The sequence below is a fragment of the Dendrobates tinctorius genome, unplaced genomic scaffold, assembly GCF_039654945.1.
Source record: "Dendrobates tinctorius isolate UK_male_01 unplaced genomic scaffold, ASM3965494v1 ptg000032l, whole genome shotgun sequence".
Lineage (NCBI taxonomy): Eukaryota > Metazoa > Chordata > Amphibia > Anura > Dendrobatidae > Dendrobates > Dendrobates tinctorius.
The window spans coordinates 23,989,918-24,011,326 of NW_027361700.1; the positions used below are offsets into that span (position 1 = coordinate 23,989,918).

The 21,409-nt window shown below is 47.9% G+C and overlaps 1 protein-coding gene across 1 annotated transcript; it reads left to right on the forward strand.

The window, feature by feature from the left end:
- The first annotated feature begins 780 nt into the window (after nucleotides 1-780).
- MSL1 (MSL complex subunit 1) lies at nucleotides 781-18,286 on the forward strand. The gene is made up of 8 exons (XM_073572604.1): nucleotides 781-1,482; nucleotides 5,667-5,896; nucleotides 6,924-7,306; nucleotides 11,169-11,233; nucleotides 12,126-12,193; nucleotides 12,279-12,403; nucleotides 13,371-13,443; nucleotides 13,683-18,286. Exons 1-8 carry the CDS (start codon nucleotides 1,033-1,035, stop codon nucleotides 13,771-13,773), a joined length of 1,485 nt encoding a protein of 494 aa, XP_073428705.1. The 5' UTR covers nucleotides 781-1,032; the 3' UTR covers nucleotides 13,774-18,286.
- Nucleotides 18,287-21,409: the final 3,123 nt, after the last annotated feature.

Here is a 21,409-nt window from a genome sequence, read left to right on the forward strand (position 1 = left end):
CTGTCACTGAGGAGCCTCACATGACATATACAGCTGTCACTGAGGACCCTCACATGATGTGTACCGCTGTCACTTTGGACCCTCACATGACGTGTACCGCTGTCATTGTGGACCCTCACATGCATATACAGCTGTCACTTTGAACCCTCACATGACGTGTACCGCTGTCACTGAGGACTCTCACATGACATATACAGCTGTCACTGAGGACCCTCACATGACGTGTACCGCTGTCACTGTGGACCCTCATATGACATATACAGCTGTCACTTTGAACCCTCACATGACGTGTACCACTGTCACTGAGGACTCTCACATGACGTGTACCGCTGTCACTTTGGACCCTCACATGACGTGTACCGCTGTCATTGTGGACCCTCACATGACATATACAGCTGTCACTTTGAACCCTCACATGACGTGTACCGCTGTCACTGAGGACTCTCACATGACATATACAGCTGTCACTGAGGACCCTCACATGACGTGTACCGCTGTCACTGTGGACCCTCATATGACATATACAGCTGTCACTTTGAACCCTCACATGACGTGTACCGCTGTCACTGTGGACCCTCACATGACGTGTACCGCTGTCACTGTGGACCCTCACATGACGTGTACCGCTGTCACTGTGGACCCTCACATGACGTGTACCGCTGACACTGAGGACCATCACATGACGTGTTGACTGCAGGGTTTCCATTTTCAGCACTGTATTGTGGCAGAGAAGCCACCATTACTACACAGCATTATACAGGGTTACACTTCTCGCCGCTGCACACAGTAATGTGCAGGTTATGGCAGCAGTGTGTAGTGGCTGTGCCTCCAGGGTATAGCGCAGTGTAGCCGGCTCTACTCCTCTCTCCTCAGCAGACACCACACTTCCAGGCTTCCCTTCCTTCCTCCCTCCCCCTGCCGCCATCTTATTGTGCGTCCTCCTCCTCGGTTTTGAGCTCAGTGCGCCCCGGGGGCCTCGGCCTCCTCCCCTCACTCGAGGCTGCAGGAGGATGCCGGGCCCGAGGAGGAGTCATGAGCATGAAAGCCAGTGTGTGCCGCCCCAGGCACGACGACCCCTTATCGGGGGAAGAGCCTCAGGAAAGTTCGGGGCTTGCGGGCCGGAGTAGGCCCCAGCCTGGAGAGCGGGGGCTGAAGAAGTCTCCGGCCGGGCTCAGTGATCCGTGCGGCAAGCTCGCCTGCGAAGCGGGGGCCCTGGCTGACAAGGGGGCTGGGGGTGCTGCCGGGGCGGCGGTGACCGGGGCCGGGGCGGCTACTACGGCGGCCACTGGACAAGGCCAGGCCCCGGCCTCGAGTTCAACTTCCCCGGGTCCTCGCTGGAGACCGCCGTTAAGAGGGGGCGCCGGAGCCGGGGCCTGTCTCAAGCAGATCGTTCTTTTGCAGTTGGACCTGATCGAGCAGCAGCAGCACCGGATCCAGGAGAGGGAGCGGCAGATTGGGGAGCTCCGAGCCGAGAAGGACACGGTGAGAGGGGACAGGGCGGATACTGGCGGGGAAACGAGCGAACTGAGCCCTGGGACGGGGGCCGTGATTGGTGTCACATATGTGGTGGAGGCGATCACCAGCCACTGACGTGTGTATGTGCACCATGTATGGGGGGCATAGGTTGTGTGTGGGGTACACTGTGCCCTAATCCTGGGGTTACTGCATGGCCTGCCGCTACACCGTGCCCTAATCCTGGGGGTACTGCACGGCCTGCCGCTACACCGTGCCCTAATCTTGGGGGTGCTGCACGGCCTGCCGCTACACTGTGCCCTAATCCTGGGGTTACTGCATGGCCTGCCGCTACACTGTGCCCTAATCCTGGGGTTACTGCATGGCCTGCCGCTACACTGTGCCCTAATCCTGGGGTTACTGCATGGCCTGCCGCTACACTGTGCCCTAATCCTGGGGTTACTGCATGGCCTGCCGCTACACTGTGCCCTAATCCTGGGGTTACTGCATGGCCTGCCGCTACACTGTGCCCTAATCCTGGGGTTACTGCATGGCCTGCCGCTACACTGTGCCCTAATCCTGGGGTTACTGCATGGCCTGCCGCTACACTGTGCCCTAATCCTGGGGTTACTGCATGGCCTGCCGCTACACTGTGCCCTAATCCTGGGGTTACTGCATGGCCTGCCGCTACACCGTGCCCTAATCCTGGGGTTACTGCACGGCCTGCCGCTACACCGTGCCCTAATCCTGGGGTTACTGCACGGCCTGGCGCTACACCGTGCCCTAATCCTGGGGTTACTGCATGGCCTGCCGCTACACTGTGCCCTAATCCTGGGGTTACTGCATGGCCTGCCGCTACACCGTGCCCTAATCCTGGGGTTACTGCACGGCCTGCCGCTACACCGTGCCCTAATCCTGGGGTTACTGCACGGCCTGGCGCTACACCGTGCCCTAATCCTGGGGGGTGCTGCACGGCCTGGCGCTACACCGTGCCCTAATCCTGGGGGGTGCTGCACGGCCTGGCGCTACACCGTGCCCTAATCCTGGGGGTTACTGCACGGCCTGCCGCTACACCGTGCCCTAATCCTGGGGTTACTGCACGGCCTGCCGCTACACCGTGCCCTAATCTTGGGGGTACTGCACGGCCTGCCGCTACACCGTGCCCTAATCCTGGGGGGTGCTGCACGGCCTGCCGCTACACTGTGCCCTAATCCTGGGGTTACTGCACGGCCTGCCGCTACACTGTGCCCTAATCCTGGGGTTACTGCACGGCCTGCCGCTACACTGTGCCCTAATCCTGGGGTTACTGCACGGCCTGCCGCTACACTGTGCCCTAATCCTGGGGGTGCTGCACTGTGCCCTAATCCTGGGGGTGCTGCACTGTGCCCTAATCCTGGGGGTGCTGCACTGTGCCCTAATCCTGGGGGTGCTGCACTGTGCCCTAATCCTGGGGGTGCTGCACTGTGCCCTAATCCTGGGGGTGCTGCACTGTGCCCTAATCCTGGGGGTGCTGCACTGTGCCCTAATCCTGGGGGTGCTGCACTGTGCCCTAATCCTGGGGGTGCTGCACTGTGCCCTAATCCTGGGGGTGCTGCACTGTGCCCTAATCCTGGGGGTGCTGCACTGTGCCCTAATCCTGGGGGTGCTGCACTGTGCCCTAATCCTGGGGGCGCTGCACTGTGCCCTAATCCTGGGGGCGCTGCACTGTGCCCTAATCCTGGGGGCGCTGCACTGTGCCCTAATCCTGGGGGCGCTGCACTGTGCCCTAATCCTGGGGGCGCTGCACTGTGCCCTAATCCTGGGGGCGCTGCACCGTGCCCTAATCCTGGGGGCGCTGCACCGTGCCCTAATCTTGGGGGCGCTGCACGGCCTGGCGCTACGGCGTGCCCTAATCTTGGGGGTGCGGCACTGCTTGCCACAGCACTGAGCATTGTTGTGTAATATGCACACACTACGTGTGAACACTCGTATCCCTGTATGTATTTGTGCTCCTGTCAGCACTGCAGGCAGATGGAGCAATATGTGTGTATATATGATCAGAAGTGTTTAATGTGTGTGTGTGTGTGTGTGTATATACTGTCTGCTGCAGGTGTTGGGCATCTGGAGCCTCATACCTGTTAGTATTCTTTGCTGTAAACGTGTCATATACCAGTGCTGTGAGCCCATGGAGGATTATAATATAAACATGTGTATACTAGTAGTGTTCACTGTGTACATGTGTATATATAAAATCTATATTCTCATACACGTATAATCTGTCACAGGAAATGGGTGAGCTCCGGTATTGCTGTGTGTGTAATATTGATATCCCTTTTCTCTGCGTACATTTATACACACAGCGAGGCCTTACTATTTGGGATCACTGCCGCGGTTTTTGCTATTACCACGGCTGTGGCATCAGTAAGGCAAACCTCCGACTCCACAGCCCTGCATTGCATTAGAGGGTCTTTTTCGCTACCGCTCCTGTGAAGATTGTTTGTGCTGCCGCTATTTTGTTGACTAAGATACAAATCTATGTAAATATACATGAGTTATATGTTGCTCCGATTTTACATAGCAGGAAAAGCCGTATCTGATAGAGACTATGGATGAGATAACGACCCTGTGCACGTTATTTCTGTACTGTCCATTCGCACTCCCCCATAGTCTTGTCGCTGGATCTTATAGGGACTAGCTCACTCTATAAGTATTTGCAGATCATTTTTTCCTTTTAGAATGATACTCCATTTTTCTTGTAGAAATGTGCAGTGGTTAAACCCCCCCGTCTTCCTGATGAGCAGGCTGGCTTCTCGCTGACAGTCAGCCACATCTGCTCTGTGTAATACAGCACGTATCTACGTACCAGCCTGTTGTGTATGGCCACATACAGTAGTATGGACCCACTGCGGGCATGTAGGCAGCTGTGTACTCGTTATATGTGGGTGTCGGGTACCATTGTTTCCATGGTATTGATGTATGATCTGGAGACTGTTGGGGGTCTCACATTTGGGACCTATGTAATGTGCATATTTATTTTCTTGTGCTATATTGTGTGTGCATTTTTCAGCTAGACTGGGGGAAGGGGAAGAGAGGGATTTTCTTTTTATTTTTTTGGCGGAGAGAGGGGACTTGTGGAGAGAGGGACGCCTGTGAGGGGGGCGATAGGCTATGTAGTGTGATGCTGGGGTATCTGCCTTGCCAGCCCTCCATAGGAAGGACCCATACAGGCTGAGGTAATGCCACCTCCCTCGCCATCTCATTCCTGCCTCCCCCTTCTCTTACAGCCCCCTCCACTCTATACACATTCATGAGAATCACACTAGACCATCATGGCGTTAGAGGAGGGGGGGTGGCGGTTTAAATGGGCTGCCATGGCAACGGAAAGGAGGCTGGGATACCATGGATTTTAGGTTTGCTGGAAACACGGGAAGTCTTCACATTTATTTTATTAACAGCCCCTTCCCTCCCCCTTTATTTTTTAACCCTCAAAATACTGGGGAGGAAGCAGGTTGCAGTCATACTGTGGGTTAATTGCATCTGCAAGTCTGCAGGAGCTTGTATATGCAAGAGGAGGGTCTGCCCCCTTAACCCCTGCCTTGCCATGGGAGCTTGCATTTCAGTTTGCTATAGGCCCACTGACTGTTCATCCTTGGCTCACTGTTAACCCTTTTATAGCCAGACATCTGCAGGGACCAGGAATGCAGGCTTGTACAGGGTTAAGCTGCTGCAGTGAGTTTTTTTTTCTCTTTTTCTTTCCTGTGCCCCCATGTCTGCATATAACAGAATAGGGAACCATTTTTTTGGCACTGACTTCTCTTCCTTTCTCTTATTGCGCCCCCTTTCCCAGGCATGGAGACCTGTCTGTCCCTGACTTGTGCAGTGCTGGGTGTCTGGATTAACACACACACACTGTGATTTGGTGCAATGCAGACTGTATGTGGCTGCTGCTGTGTGTGTCTCTGGTCTCCCTCCCTGTGACTCCCCACCCTATTACAGACACATATAACCCCCACCCAACCCCGCTCCAAATTTTAAAATCGGTTGTATCTGCTCAACTTTAATGTGATTCATAGCTCACTTAACTCTTTGCAGCCCACAGTAGTTCCCTCCTTATTTGAAGCCCCCTGTATAGACATGGGGCCAGGTGAAATCTGTGTATGTTCCCTTTACCTTTTTCCATGTCTGTTTCTTCACCATGACTGTCCCAATAAAGGTCTACTTTATTTCTTTCCTAGCTCCTGGCCCGCATTGAGCGGATGGAAAGACGCATGCAGTTGGTCAGAAAGGACAGTGAGAAGGATAAACAGCGCACGCCACAAAGCCGTGAGTCGGCCGCCGACATGCCGGAGGCTCCCCTTCCAGAGAGCGCAGGGGGTGGGGAGTTTCCCCCAGAGGCCTCCCCTCAGTTGCCAGGCCTTACCCCAAAGCCCTTCTCCTTTGGCAGAAATGTGAAAGGACACAAAAGGTTGGTGGAAGTGGATGATCTGACCATTACTCCCTTACTGGAGGGCTATACAATAACCAGTCTCTGCTATTGACCAGTTTGTGGATACATTAAAGGGGCTCTACAGCCAAACAGTGTCTTCCTCCCAAGCATTTCATGTTTTCTCTTCTGTAGATGGCAGCTCTGTTGGGGCTCTAGCGCTTACTTTATGACCAAATTACATGCATACCGCGGACCCCTTTGTTGTCCTAATATAAATTGCTAACTTAGTGAAGACATTGGCACTGCTGATGATTTCTAAGGGGCAGCTACAGTATGGAAATTTTGAAAGAAATCTCTGGCGTCAGCATGCAACTGGATCACATTCCCAATATAGCCCCTGGTCCCATTTGTGGAACTTGTATCTGCTAGGCATATATAGCATACATTGAAGACATGGTAATAGGCCATTAAGATGCAGAGCTTCTTTTTTAGTCTGAGTGCTGCATTGTCAGACTGGACCGTTTCCAAGGGTCACAATGAAACTTAAAGGGGATGTCCGGTATAAAGCTAGAAGTCTGCAGTCGGTCTATGTGACTGCAGACTTGTGTATCCTCACATCGCGAGCACTGTGACGATTCTCCAGTGCTGGCGGTGGTCATACAGTACTCCTGGCTACATTCTGACTAGTCTGTTTCCAACCTTGCTCATTATACTTGCATTGAGCGAGGCTGTGCCCATCTAGTCGTAATGTGGCCAGGAGTAGGCATATCGCATACTTGCAGTCACGGGACCGCCGTCGGCACTGAAGAAACCTTACAGCACCCGCGATGTGAGGATTCACAAGTCTTCAGTCATGTAGAGTGACTGCAGACTTATAGCTTTAAACTGGACAACCCCTTTAAAATGTTTGTTTGTTTTTTTATTGCAAGGACAGTTATTTATCTGAGTGGCCATCATTTAATACTACATTTCCCTGGACTGTACTTCCTATCTGAAAATGTTAATATTTGGGTCCATTTAAATTTCCTAGATTTTGTTCTTTGACTTGCTTCTTTCTGTGCCCTAGGAAATCTGCCTTTGGTAGTACAGACCACAGGACTCCTGTTAAGAGACTAACCTCTGAACTTGCAAAAATGAAGGGCAAGATGTCAAGGTTGCCGACAGAGGCAGAAGATGCGGAGCCTGGGGGTTCAATGTCTGACAACATCAGTCAGAGAGAGCTGCGCAGCAAAGAGACTCCAGAAACCTCTCAATCTCCAGTGAATACTCCCCTGAGGTCTACGTGGGACAGCGCTGCAGCATCATCATTAAAAGACAGTGAACCAAACCCTGGCGAGAGAGATTCTTTGCCCTACCTTGCCACCACGGACATGTATCTATGCCGGTGGCATCAGCCGCCTCCTTCTCCACTGAGAGAGCCCTCGCCCAAGAAAGAGGAGTGTGTGGCAAGTAAGAGGCTGTTCTCACTCTGATGTTTCTTCCAGTTTCCCAGGACTCAAGATTTTCTCATCTCCTATAACAATGTGGTGTTGAGGTCAGATTGTATGAGCCTTAAGGCTGTGTGCACACGTAGCGTTTTTTAAGCGTTTCCGCAGCGATTTTAAACGTGCGATTCTGCCACGGAAATGCTTAAAAAAAGCATTCTATACATTCCTAATGGAAAATGCACATATTGTGCCAATGGTGTGCTTTTTACCGCTGCGGAATCGCTTAGCGGTAAAAAGCGCAGCACGTTCATTAATCTTGGGGAATCGCCCGCGATTCTGCATACCATCAATTGTATGGGCAAAAACGCATGCTAAAACACTTGACAAACGCTTGTCAAAACCGCATGCGTTTTCCCGGGAGCAGGGTGTGCGATTCTGCTCAGGAATATTCTGCTTGACAAACGCTACGTGATAACAAAGCCTAACAGTTTCAGCTTTAATCTGTTTAAAGGGCAACTGTGGCAGTTCTGGAACGTTCCTTATTGTGGTGGCTTGAGCGGTGAAAGCTTGATAAATGCATACCTCCTGTCTGTGGCTCCTGTGTGCTGTAGTGCAATAGCCATTCCATGTTCTTATTTCTCTCCCTTTTATACTTGTGGCCTTCATGTGAGACATTAGCAACTTACTGATCTCACTGACATTTACAGATTGAGGATCTGCACAAATGTCAGTTTGTAGTTTGCCACAGGATTACTGCAGAGACTTTGACATTACTTGTTTTCTTTTGCACAGTTTATGACCTTCCTCAAAATAATATCTATAAAGTTATTTCTGGTATAAATGCATTGCCGCACCTGACTAATCATGGACCGTTAAAGGGCTATTAAATCTCTAGATTACTTGTGATCGGTCACCTCATCTTTAGTGATGCCATATAAATCGGTCATTGTAATATCTGATAACTCTAGGACTGTAATGGTTAGTGATTGTACATTAAAATAGAGAGTCATCCATGTTCACCCTCTGCTGCTCCAGCCATGTTTCTCCACTGCTATCCCTGGCATTTTACTATATGGCTGCAGCCTTGATATCAAGTGACTACTGCAGCTAATCACTGGGCTCTGGTCTGGTGCAGTCTAAATCTGAATCACTGCTGAGCCCATTGATTAGCCGGATGGCAAGGCTGCAGCCATATCAACAAAGGCCAGGTCTAGCAGCACTGCAGCGGCATGGGATGAGTGCTGCTGACTTTTGGCTGCAGGAATTTTGTGCAGCTGGGTTTATCTGCAGATGAGCCTGTAGTTTGAGGATTTTCAGTATGCAGACTTATTTTAGGGGAGAAAAAATGCTTTTTGGAAAGGGTGGCAGGGAAATACTTCAGCACCTTACTTCTAAGGTCTTGTTGGACAACAACTGTAAGAGGTTGACTTCTAGCTGATTGTTTCCTGCTGTTTATCCTCATAGCTTCTGGTTACATTATTTTTATTTTTTTTTTAATCATTATTATATTCCAGAATTATTTTCTGTTTGCAGAAGAAGTGAAATATCTTAAGAATAAAAAGCCGGTTTGGAACTCTTTTTCAACAGATAAGGCTTTATCCAAGATCTTAACAGTCACACCCTTCCTGACCGTAGCCTGTTGAAACTGCCAGACCTGCGGTGTGCACTTCTGATGATAGTAGCCTCAGCCTGTAGCCTGCTGACACTACCGGCCCTGCTGTGTGCACTTCTGATAGTAGTAGCCTTGGCCTGTAGCCTGCTGACACTACCGGCCCTGCGGTGTGCACTTCTGATAGTAGTAGCCTCGGCCTGTAGCCTGCTGACACTACCAGTCCTGCGGTGTGCGCTTCTGATAGTAGTAGCCTCGGCCTGTAGCCTGCTGACACTACCGGCCCTGCGGTGTGCACTTCTGATAGTAGTAGTAGCCTGCTGACACTACCGGCCCTGCTGTGTGCACTTCTGATAGTAGTAGCCTGCTGACACTACCGGCCCTGCGGTGTGCACTTCTGATAGTAGTAGCCTCGGCCTGTTGCCTGCTGACACTACCGGTCCTGCTGTGTGCACTTCTGATAGTAGTAGCCTCGGCCTGTAGCCTGCTGACACTACCGGTCCTGCTGTGTGCACTTCTGATAGTAGTAGCCTCGGCCTGTAGCTTGCTGACACTACCGGTCCTGCTGTGTGCACTTCTGATAGTAGTAGCCTCGGCCTGTAGCTTGCTGACACTACCGGTCCTGCTGTGTGCACTTCTGATAGTAGTAGCCTCGGCCTGTAGCTTGCTGACACTACCGGTCCTGCTGTGTGCACTTCTGATAGTAGTAGCCTCGGCCTGTAGCTTGCTGACACTACCGGCCCTGCAGTGTGCACTTCTGATAGTAGTAGCCTGCCGACACTACAGGACCTGTGGTGTGTGCTACTGATAGTAGCATAGTATATATCTCTCCAGCACCTTAAGGATGTGTGATCATTTCTCAGGAGTTATGGGTTAACCACTTTAAGTCTTACATATACCAGATTGGTTGTCTAAGGCTCTGGTCACACCTGCGCTGGAAATCTTACACAGTACTGGAACTATAATCTGTAATATGGCACCTGATAGACCCAGTTGGGTTGTAATTAGACTGGTCGTGCTTGCTGAGGTGTCCATTCGTTCCTTGCCTGGTTACCCACCAGTCAGTAAGGTGAGCTGTAACTCTGATGTTTTCTGCCGTCTAGTATGGTAGACAAGTGTGAGATCTGTAATATACCATATATGCTTATTAGTGGAAGTTCATCTTGGGTGAACCTGGCAGTATATATTTAGAAAAGTGCTAGAGGGACATTCACTTAAAACCTGTTTTGGAAGGTGGGGTTGTCTGAAGGGTGAATGCAGTGTGTGTGCTCACTGTTCTTTCCACCCTGGACAAATATTTGGGGGTGCTTGTCCTTGTGAAACAGATATGTGGGTGTCATTTACTAAGTGGAGCCCTTTCAATCAGTGGCTTTCCAACAGTTCCTGTTGACGACCATTGCTTTAACCCTAACTTGCATTTTATACATAGCTGTATTCGTGGCTCCACTGTCCCATGCAAATTTTAATAATGGCTGAATTTTCGCTGTCACTCCTGTCTTTCAACCTGTATTTTACATTTATTGCTTCGTTCATCACTTAGGGACGGCACACCTGGTGAAAGAACCTGAGACCCGCATTTCTTCATTTTCATCAGATCCTTTCAGAACTTCAGTAGAATGACTACTAGAGCTAATTGTTTAGACGCCTCTATCCCTATACATGTCAGGTGGCTGCCATACTGCTTCTTACCTGGTCTATATTAGTGTATGGTGGGGGGGGATACTTGGCAGATTACTGTGAAACAGCTCCTCTAGTGGTCAAAATAGAGGAAAAACTGGAGGTACATTTTAAGGCTGTGTGTACACGCTGCGGAATCTGCTGCGGATTGATCCGCGCGGATTTTCAAAATCTGCAGATAAATCCGCAGGTCAAAAGACCTGCGGATTATCCTGCGGTTTTGCCCTGCGGTTTTGCTTTCTCCACAATGGAGGAGATGGTAAACCGCTGCGGAATCCGCAGAAAGAATTGACATGTCAATTCTTTCTGCGGTTTAGAAACCGCGGCAAATTCCGCAGCATCTGCACTGCGGTTTCCATTTCCCATAGGGAATAATGGTACTGTACATTGCAGCAGAAACTGCTGCGGATCCGCAGGGCCAAATCCGCTGCGGAACCACAGCAGAATCCGCAGCGTGTGCACACACCCTTATGGGTGAATGAGATCTATCTCTTCCAAGTTCATCAGGCGGCTTTGTTTCATGGTAGGATGCAATTTAATGAACTTTTGAGACATTGCACTAGAAGTTACATTGTGGCTTTTGCATTATTTTTCCCAGTTCCTTCATGGAGAGAGCATCCGATAGAACCTCTTCAGGACTTGAATACATCAGACGTACCAGAGGTAAGATCTGTATAAAAAAGTAAGCATAAGTATTTATAATAAAGGTGGTCCTCCTAAACGCACAGTGCTGCTTATGAGCTATACCATATGCAGATGGAAGGACTTAGGCCGTGTGCACACGATGCAGAACTCCTGCGGATCCGCAGGATCTTACAGTAGCATGTAAATCAATGGAAAAAAAAAAACACTGTACAGACGCTGCGGATTTTTCCGCGCAGTTTTCCTGTGGTACAAAATCCGCAGCATGTCACTTCTTTTGTGCGGTTTTCCAGTCTCCAAATCCGCAGGGGGAAAACCGCAAGAAAACCGCATTAAAAATGGAAGAAATCCGCAGGAAAAGTGCAGGTCATTTGACCTGCGGATTTCTTCAATTCTGCGCGGAAAAATCCGCAGGGCAAAAAAGTACGTGTGCACTCAGCCTTACCCCCCCCCCCCCTTTCCTTAGCTCATGGCACCTTTTTAAGAAGTCTTTGCATGGGCTACTATACTGATGAGACCACATAATTTTAATACGGAGCATGAACACTTGGAAGTGCATCTGATATGGACTTATGCCCAGTGCTCTCCAGTTATGGTAAGGTTGTATCTGCAACTGTACCATCCCTTTTATAGGAATGTTTCTTTAGACTAGATGGCCAAGGAAAAGATTAATAGTGGAGGTACAATTTAAAAGAGTCTTTAATGCATAAAAGTCCCTGCTGTATGTCTTATATCTGGTTTTGTATCCTCCGATAACTGTAATGGGGTACTAATGGCTGGCCAGCTGGTTGCACTTTTCATAGAAGTTCCTCTGAGGAAGCGTGATGTGTTGTAGGAAATTAATGAAATGGTATTGTGTGATTAAGATGACATTTGGGAAACCTCCTCCACATCCTGTGCTCTCTCCTTCTAGAATTTGGACGATGCAGTGTTTGCAAAGAGACATGCCAAGTTAGAGCTAGATGAAAAGAGGAGAAAAAGGTGAGGCTTATGGATTTTGTAAGCAGTTTAGGCCATAGGCGGCATTTTGGTGGTCTTCCATTGATTCTGTAACATCTCTTACAAGGTGGGACATTCAGAGAATTCGTGAGCAGCGGATCCTGCAGCGATTGCAGCTGAGGATGTACAAGAAAAAGGGCAGTCAAGAGAGTGAGCCAGAAGTCACGTCCTTCTTTCCTGAACCTGATGATGGTAGGTCTGGCTTGGCCTGTGATCTCATTAATCTAAGAAAGCTTTAGTAATGCATATATTACACATGGGATAGACATACAACCCTCCATGTGCTAGCCAGCGTTACCCTGACTGCCATTAGGTACCAGGATGAGATCCTCAGACCCATTGTGAGACCATATGCAGGTTCACTGGGCCCTGGGTTTGTTTTGATGCATGACAGTGCTAGGCCTCATGTGGCTCAACTGTGTTGGCAGTTCCTTCATAATGAAGGCATTGATATGTACTGGCCTGTCTGTTCACCAGACCTGGAATCCAATTAAGCACATCTGGGACATCATGTCTCCTTCCATCCACCAACACATTGTTGCACCACAGACTGCCCAGGCGTTGACTGATGCTTTAATCCAGGTCTGGGAGGAGATCCTCAGGAGACCAACCACCGCCTCATCAAGAGCATGCCCAGGCATTGTAGGGAGGTCATACAGACACGTAGAGGCCACACACACTACTGAGCATCATTTCCTTGTCTTGAGGCATTTCCAGTGAAGTTGGATCAGCCTGTAATTTGATTTTCCAATTTTGCTTTTGAGCATCATTCCAAATTCAGACCTCCATGGGAAATTCATTTTAATTTACAGTGATAATTTTTATTCTCAACACATTCCAATATGTAATGAATAAAGATTTGCAACTGGAATATTTCATTCAGTGATATTTAGAATGAGGTATTTTAGTGTTTCGCTTTATTTTTTGAGCAGTGCATAAAGGTGAAAAAAAGATGCTGGGGCCAAAGAAGAATTTATTTTTTTTTCAGGGAAAACCACCACTGAACCATCGAAAAGATGTTGTGTCCACATACCTGTAGATTGTTTTGGGGTCTGATCTCTGTTCTCACCTTCTCCCACTCTAATGATGAGGGCCACGTTCTAAAGAGTTGTCACTCAGTTTATCCACGCTAAGCTTAACTGCTTTATCTTTTCCACAGTGGAGTCTGTGATGATCACCCCCTACCTCCCGGTTGTGGCATTTGGACGGTCCTTGCCGAAAATTACCCCACAGTAAGCAAACATTTTATTTTTGTATATGTGCTGTAATCACAGATTGGTGCTATGGACTGAAGTTTAGTACAAATGACAAATACTTTGTGCATTTAGATAGCCAAGAGGCCATTGCAAAGCTGGCGTTTCCTGGCTCGACCTTTTATCATAAGGGAGACCACCTGATCTGTATGCACCTTCTGATGTGATCTGCCTTTTGTTGTGGTTTTTGCTGACCTGGTCTTTACTTTTCCCTACAGGAGTTTTGAGCTCCCCTGGCTGGATGACCGGAGTCGATGTCGTATTGAAATGCAGAAAAAGCAGACTCCACATAGGACGCCTCGTAAATAGGCCAGGAACCTTTGTCATGTGACAACCTATATATATTGAATAAAATGCACTGCAAGTTGATGTATAGAAAATCCGAGGGGTTTATGCTGCCTTTCTCGTTAACCTCAAGTGTGGCCTCCAATGTGTGTCAGACCCCACTGGCCTTGAAGATGTTCACTGTCAAAGAACCGGATCACCCATTTTTTTTTTTTCAAGTGGTGTCTTTGAAGATCCAAACTGAATATTTCTTCAAAATGGAGCAGATATGCTGTCATTCTTTTGTTTCAATTCATAGACTTATGGCTTATTTGTGTTGTGTACTGCATGGTCTATGCAGATCATCTGATTTTTAGTTTCCCCCCACAATTTCATTGTTGCACTTACCCAGTTTTACATTTCCATACGCGTTTACATGCTAGTAAACAGGACAAGGGTCTCCACAGCTGAAATGGTTGCTTAAAGGGAATCTGTCACCCTTTTTTTTGGCTTTGCAGCTCCTGGCATAGACATCGGGGGCTTATCTACAGCATTCTGTAATGCTGTAGATAAGCCTCTGATGTAACCTGAAAGAGAAGAAAAACACGTTATATTATACTCATGGAGGTGGGTGGTCTGGTCCGATGGGTGTCGCCGTCCCGTCCGGCGCCTCCCTTCATGCGATGACGTCCTCTTCTCCCATCCTGTAATGGCTCCGGCGCAGGTACACTGCTCTGCCCTGTTGAGGGCAGAGCAGAGTCCTGCAGTGCGCAGGCGTCGGGAGAGGTCTGGCGCCTGCGCACTGCAGAATTCTGCTCTGCCCTCAACAGGGCAGAGCAATGCGCCTGCGCCGGAGTCATTTCAGGACGGGAGAAGAGGACGTCATCGCATGAAGAGGGGAGGCGCTGGACCGGACCGCCCACCTCGGTGAGTATAATATAACGTGTTTTTCTTCTCTTTCAGGTTACATCGGGGGCTTATCTACAGCATTACAAAATGCTGTAGATAAGCCCCCGATGTCTATGCGGGCAGCTAATAGGGGATAAAAAGGGTGACAGATCCCCTTTAAAACCTCCAATTGTTTTTTTCTGTAATGACATACGTAAAGGGGACATATTTCATGAGTAAATCAACTGGGATACTGTTGTGAGATTGTACCTTTTAAAGACCCTGATTCCAGCGATCTGTCACTTAAGGTATATACATACAGTCTTTTTGCAGCATTTCAGAGTAGAACCTCCACGTTTTTACAAAAGATTTGGAGAGTTTCTGTTACAAAACTTCCTAAATGGATAAGACTGTCTGCACGTAACTTTGCTGGGTTGCTTGCTGCACTTTTCTCTCTGCTGCCGCTTTATTAGTTTGCTGAATGCTGAGCATAACAGGACCCACACCCTGACCGCTTTCTGCCTGCACTGCATAGGCAGAAAATTGCTGATCAGTGGTAGGGTCATTTATATGGAGGAGTACATGGCAGCAGGTTTATTAGTTCCCTTGTGATAATCTCCTGCTGATAAAACAGTGAGTATCAAAACTGCAGCAAGCAACCCAGTAAATGGCTACTGGAATAAGGTCTTTGACCCTAGATTATGCTGCTCTCAGATTATGTGGCAAAAATGCTTACAGGATCCCTTTTAATATATAATTATTAAATCAACTCACTATGCTGGATAAAGAGTGACACTATGACGTGTGCTAAATGTATATCCCTCTCAAAGAAGTTGTGTGTGAAAATCTCTTACTGAGTCATCTGGGCAGTACTAGTGTGGTTAAAGAAGTCTCTGCAAAAAAACTTTCCTTAAGCTGTCCTAGTTAGGCACGTGATGTAGTGCAAGTGTAATAAAATACATACAGGTGTCGGTCCTTTCTTGGCCAATGTGCCACCTCGTCAGCTTGGCCGGCTCATACTGTGGGACAGTGCTTCTTATCTAGTGCAAGTCTGAGGGCCAAACCAGGCGCCATTGACTCGCATTGAGAACAAGTGACTTGCGCCTTATACACAAACCCCTGTGTGAGCCAGGTAGTCTGGTGTCCAGGTTAAATGGGCCAGAAGAGGACCAAAGCGGCACTGGAACTGGTGAAGATCGGTAAATACTTGGCACTACATCACATCCATAATTAAGACAGTTTAGATATATATATTTTTTAAATCTTCTGGTCAAGTCTGTTTTCTAAGCAGAAGATGCTACAGGAATCGCTCATTATCTTGACGTTTTGTTTTTTTTCTTGGATGATTTTTGACATCCATTAAGCAATGTTTAAAAACTCTTTTCTTTTTACGTAAAAATGCTGACAAAATGCTCAAAATAGATGTTCAGGTATAATCTAGGCTGCTTTTTTTTTTTTTTTTTGCTTTGCCTTTGACATCTAGACCATGTTCTGGTCAGAAATTGCTTGAAGAATGGCCATGTTACTTCTTGTAACTAGAGATGAGCGAATTTGATCCGGTCAGGGCTTATTCAGCAAGCTACAATGCTTACCGAGCTGCAGAGGGAACCCAGATACAAGGAGCGGCCCAGCTGATTGGCGCTGGAGCTGCATATGTCGCAGCTGTGTGACAGTCGCAACAAACAGGCTGTCCATGCATGTGTCGTGACTGTCACACAGCTGCGACAGTCGCAACAAACAGGCTGTCCATGCATGTGTTGTGACTGTCACACAGCTGCGACAGTCGCAACAAACAGGCTCTCCATGCATGTGTTGTGACTGTCATACAGCTGCGACACATGTAGCTGCGGAGCGGAACAGCTGGTCAGCCGGCGCGATCCAGGAAGCGGGGTTCCCTTTGCTGATTATTTGGTAAGGGCTATAGCTTGCGGAATAAGCACTGACCCAATCAAATTCGCTCATCTCTACTTGTAACCACTTGGTGGTTTTCAAAGTTTGATCATATATGAGCAGAAAGTCTTTACTCCACAGAAATGAGTAGGAAGATTCTTTTGCGCCGTTTGTGATCACTTTTTCCAGCATTTTTCAGTGTTGGGTGGCGCGTCCATTACTCTGCCCCTACTACTATGAATTATATCAAATGAATGTCTACCACACTCTGTTCCCATCATTCATATTTTACAAACGTGCTGCTATTCCTTCCCCCATAATAATCAGAAATCTGTGATCAGTGACCCCCCCCCCCCCCATAGTTCTTGTATGCTACCAACTTTTTTTTTTCTTTCTGCTATGCATAGCATATGCCCTCCTCCTCTATCAGATTGGAGTTCCTACTTTGTGTTGCACTTATCCGTCTACTGCTTACAGTCCTATCATCCCATTGTAGAATAGCGCCCCCTACCTGTGATCCCAAGCATATGTGGTAACTGCCTGTCTCTGGTGCTTTCTATGTCTAGAATAGTCTGCATTCTCTCTCACCGCCCCATCTTAGGCTTCATTCAGACCTCCGGTTTGTTTGTTTTGTTTTTTTTACCCATGGTTTTCACGGATTGACCACGTACCCGTTATAGTCTGTGGAGCTGTCCACAAAGTGTTTAGTTTTGTGAACCATGTGACAAAAATCCCAGATATTTGGCCGTTTTTGATCATTCATTCATTAGTGATCCATACAAGTCTATGGGTCCGTGATCAACAAAAAAAACCCATCCAAACTGTTGACGTCTGAATGAGGCCTATTGCAGTCAGTACATTTCCACGGTTTTTTTTTTTTCTTCCTACGCTTAGATTGTCTCTAGCACTCACAAGTCCTTGGCATGTTGTGTGCATGTGTGTAATGAGGGCAGCCATTTTGTATTATACATCAGTCATCAGCTTGCAATAAATGAAACTAGCATGATCCTTACAGGTGGGACCTCCTAAGTGTTAAGATCCAGAGGTTCATTTTCAATCCCTTTCCTTGAAACCAGGGTACAAATTAAACTAGCATGCCTACATGACCGTATGAAACCAGGGAACAAAATGGCTGCTTTCATTGAGTATTTTACAAAATGGCTACCAGCAGAAGCGAGTCTCTTGCCCTACAAGCAAAAAAAGCGCCACAGTTTTGTCTTCTATTTGTAATAGGCAAATGATCTGCCAAGGTCTTTTTACCTCATGTAAAGCTAAAACTTCAAGAAAGAGACGACCTTGCCGGCCTCCCATCTGCAAGACACGAGTAAAAGGTAGAAGCACTGTGACAGGAATCTTACCGTTCTGTGCCAGCGGGGCCTGCAATGCATTGGTTTCAAGATATCGGGGTGTTGCCTAAACGATGTGTCCTCACCGTGCAAAAATAGTTTACATTTTCACAAACTTTTCACCTTTCTCACGATTCAATTTTTTTTTTTTCTTTTAAATGTGTAAAATATTTTTTTGTTTCAGTGTAAATATTTTAAGAGGAGTAATTGTCTTGGGAGAAATTGTCCTTTTTGTCTTTGTAAATAAAGCTTGGGAGATGAAATTTGAATATTTTCCAGATTAGATCAGTGTTTATGGGAGGGCCGTGGGATATATTACCGGCTTGTTATGTTAAGCATTGAGAACTTTTTTCCCCCGTTTTTTTTTTTTTTATTTTTTCTTTTTTTATAACAATAAAACTGGAAAACTTGTTTTGGGGAATATTTCCCTTGTACCAGATTTGTCTTGTTTTATAGTTTATTGCATTATAGTAACAATTTTCTATTACTTTCTGATGGTGATCACATATTTTATATGGACGGGGCGGATGTATTATTAGTGCACCCTGTGCAGACGCACATGGGCCCATTCCCACCTCTACGGCAGGTGCAATTGTGCGCGATGATGAGCTATTGGACTGTAAAGGGCCCATATACTGTTCTTGCACAGGGCCCCTGTTCTGTTTGTGTATATGGAGTATAGATGTCCTGTCGGTTCAGATGTGGTCAGTGCTGGCTCTGTGTACTGATGTCTGTGGTTGTCCTGCTGGGGCTCAGTGTGAGTTATTGCAGGAGTCTGAATATTCCTGCAGATGAGGTTGCACTGTCAGTGCCAGGTCACCCAGTCTGCTGGAGCCGATGACCTGGCACTGACATATAGAATATTCAGAGTCCTGCAATAACTCACACTGAGCCCCAGCAGAGTGGCTGCCGACCCGACAATACAGAAACCTGTGAAAACTTATCAGTAGAGCAGTGTCCCGCTAACCCATCACTGGAGACCTCCTGTGCCGGCAACACTGTGATTGACCTCACACTTACAGCCATCCATTGAGGTCTCATCCAGCAGGCGTGCTGGGACGTCACTTCTGCGGATGCAGCCCACACAGCTAAACATGTTCAAAGGTTCATTGCTGTTCTCCCATGACCCTGAACTGCTGCTTGGGGACTAGCCCAGCGACATTTGCAAACCCCAGCCCGTCTGCCCCTGAGTAACCCTGGCCTTACATGTCGTGGACTGATATGTGTATGTGCTGCTTTACCCTGCCTCCGCCAGCTTGGCTTCCTGTAGTACATCTAGATGCCATATCTTCCCCAGGCAGGTAACGCACCCATACATCCCATATTAGGCACTTTTAGTGGTCAACATGGGCACTCTGATAACTGCGGAAACAGCTAGCTGCAGTGATGTGTGTTTCAGCACCTATCAGCCAGCTTTAACTATTTAAGTAACTATTGGCTACTACAGTGGCTCTCCTGTAATAGCTGAGCAATATGACTTGGATGCTGGTTGTCCGATAGCTGAGCAACATGACTTTCGATGCTGGTTGTCCTTTCTTGACACTCACCATTTTGAAAATGCTCTGACCCAGTTGTGTAGTCATCAAACTTTGGTCCTGGTCACAGTTGCTCAAATCCTACCTATTTTTCCATCTTCCAATCCATGAAGTTTAAGGCTGTGTGCCCACATTGCATTTTTTTTAAGCGTTTTTGAAGCATTTGTGCCGGATCAGACGCTTCAGTAACGCTTAACCCCTTTACTCACAAGGGTGGTTTGCATGTTAATTCCCAGGCCAATTTTTACAATTCTGACCACTGTCCCTTTATGAGGTAATAACTCTGGAATGCTTCCATGGATCCCGGTGATTCTGACAATGTTTTCTCGTGACATATTGTACTTCATGTTAGTGGTAAAATTTCATTCATATAACTTGCGTTTATTTGTGAAAAAAACGGAAATTTGGCGAAAATTTCGCAATTTTCCAACTTTGAATTTTTATGCTCTTAAATAACAGAGATATGGCACACAAAAAACTTAATAAATAACATTTCCCACGTTTACTTTACATCAGCACAATTTGGGAACCAAAATTTTTTTTGTTAGGAAGTTACCGTATTTTTCGGACTATAAGACGCACCGGACCATAAGACGCACCCCAATTTTCAGAAGGAAAATAGGGGAAAAAAAATTATGTGTCAAATGGGGGTCCGTCTTACAGTCCGAATTCAGCTTACCTGGGAAGGGATCCGGCACAGGTGGAGTAGTCACAGGGGTCATTCAGTGGTCCAGGCTCGTGCGGTGGCGGCTCTGTGCTGGGGCAGGTTGGTTGTGCTGGGGCAGCTGTCCTGAGGCTGGGGCAGCTGTCCTGAGGCTGGGGCAGGTGGGCCTCTGCAGGGGCGGCGGGCTGTGCTCCGATGCAGGGGCGGCGGCTCCGCCGGCATTTCCTCCAAGCCCGGAGGGCCCCCCCCGCACATCCCTTGCTGGCCGCTGCCATGTTGCGGTGGCCTCCGGGAACATGGACGCCGGGAAGATGGCCGCCAGTCCAGGGACGGCGCATGCGCGGCTTCAGATCTCGTCCCAAAATCTCGTCCCCCGAGATGGGGGGTAACCACTGTTTGGGCGCATGGCAGAGCTCGGAAGGGAAGGAGCGCCATTTAACTTTTTCACTGCAAAATTGGCTGGAATTCAGATCCGATGCCATGTCACGTTTGGAGAGCTCCTGATGTGCCTAAACAGTGGAAACCCCCCAATTCTAACTCCAACCCTGACGTTTTCAGCGGTACCATGGATATTTGTATGCGTCTCTTTGATCCCGCGTTATTGCACATTTTGTTCGGCGGTATGATGATAAATCATTTTTTGCTTCATTTTTATTATTTTTTAAGGGGTTTGCTAAAGGGGTTAACTAATGGGACAGTTTTATAGGGTGGGTCATTACGGACGCGGCAATACCAAATGTGTACTTTTATTGTTTTTTTTTATTTTCAAAAAATGAATTTATTAGGGAATATTTTTTTATTTTTTTCTTATTTAGCAAATTTTTTTTTTTTTTTTTTTAAATTTTTACAATTTTTTTTTTTTTCTACTTTCTTATAACGTCCCAGGGGGGACATCACTGTCATGTGACAGATCAGCGGTCTGTCACAGGCACTGCTGCAGGCTTCCTCATGCCTGCGCTCTGCGGGCAGTGAGGAAGCCAGCTCCCTGCAGGCCCCCGAAGGTCCCCGTCGCCTGCAGGAAGGGAGGTCCCCGCAGCAGCGCTGCACATTGAGCTGCTGTGGGGGTCTCTGGGAAGCACGGAGGGAGCCGACTCCCTGCCGATGCTTCCTTTAACCCCCGGTACACAGCGATCAACGTGTCGGGGTCGGTCCGTGACCGCCCCTGACACATAGTGCCGGGTGTCAGCTGTGATAATCAGCTGACACCTGGCCGCGATCAGCTGCGCTCCCCCCGTGAGCGCAGCTGATCGTACTAGACGTACTATTCCGTCCTTGGGACTTAGGTCCCAGGTCACATGGACGGAATAGTACGTCTAATGTAGGAAAGGGGTTAAAAGAAGCTTCCCATTCAATTTAAT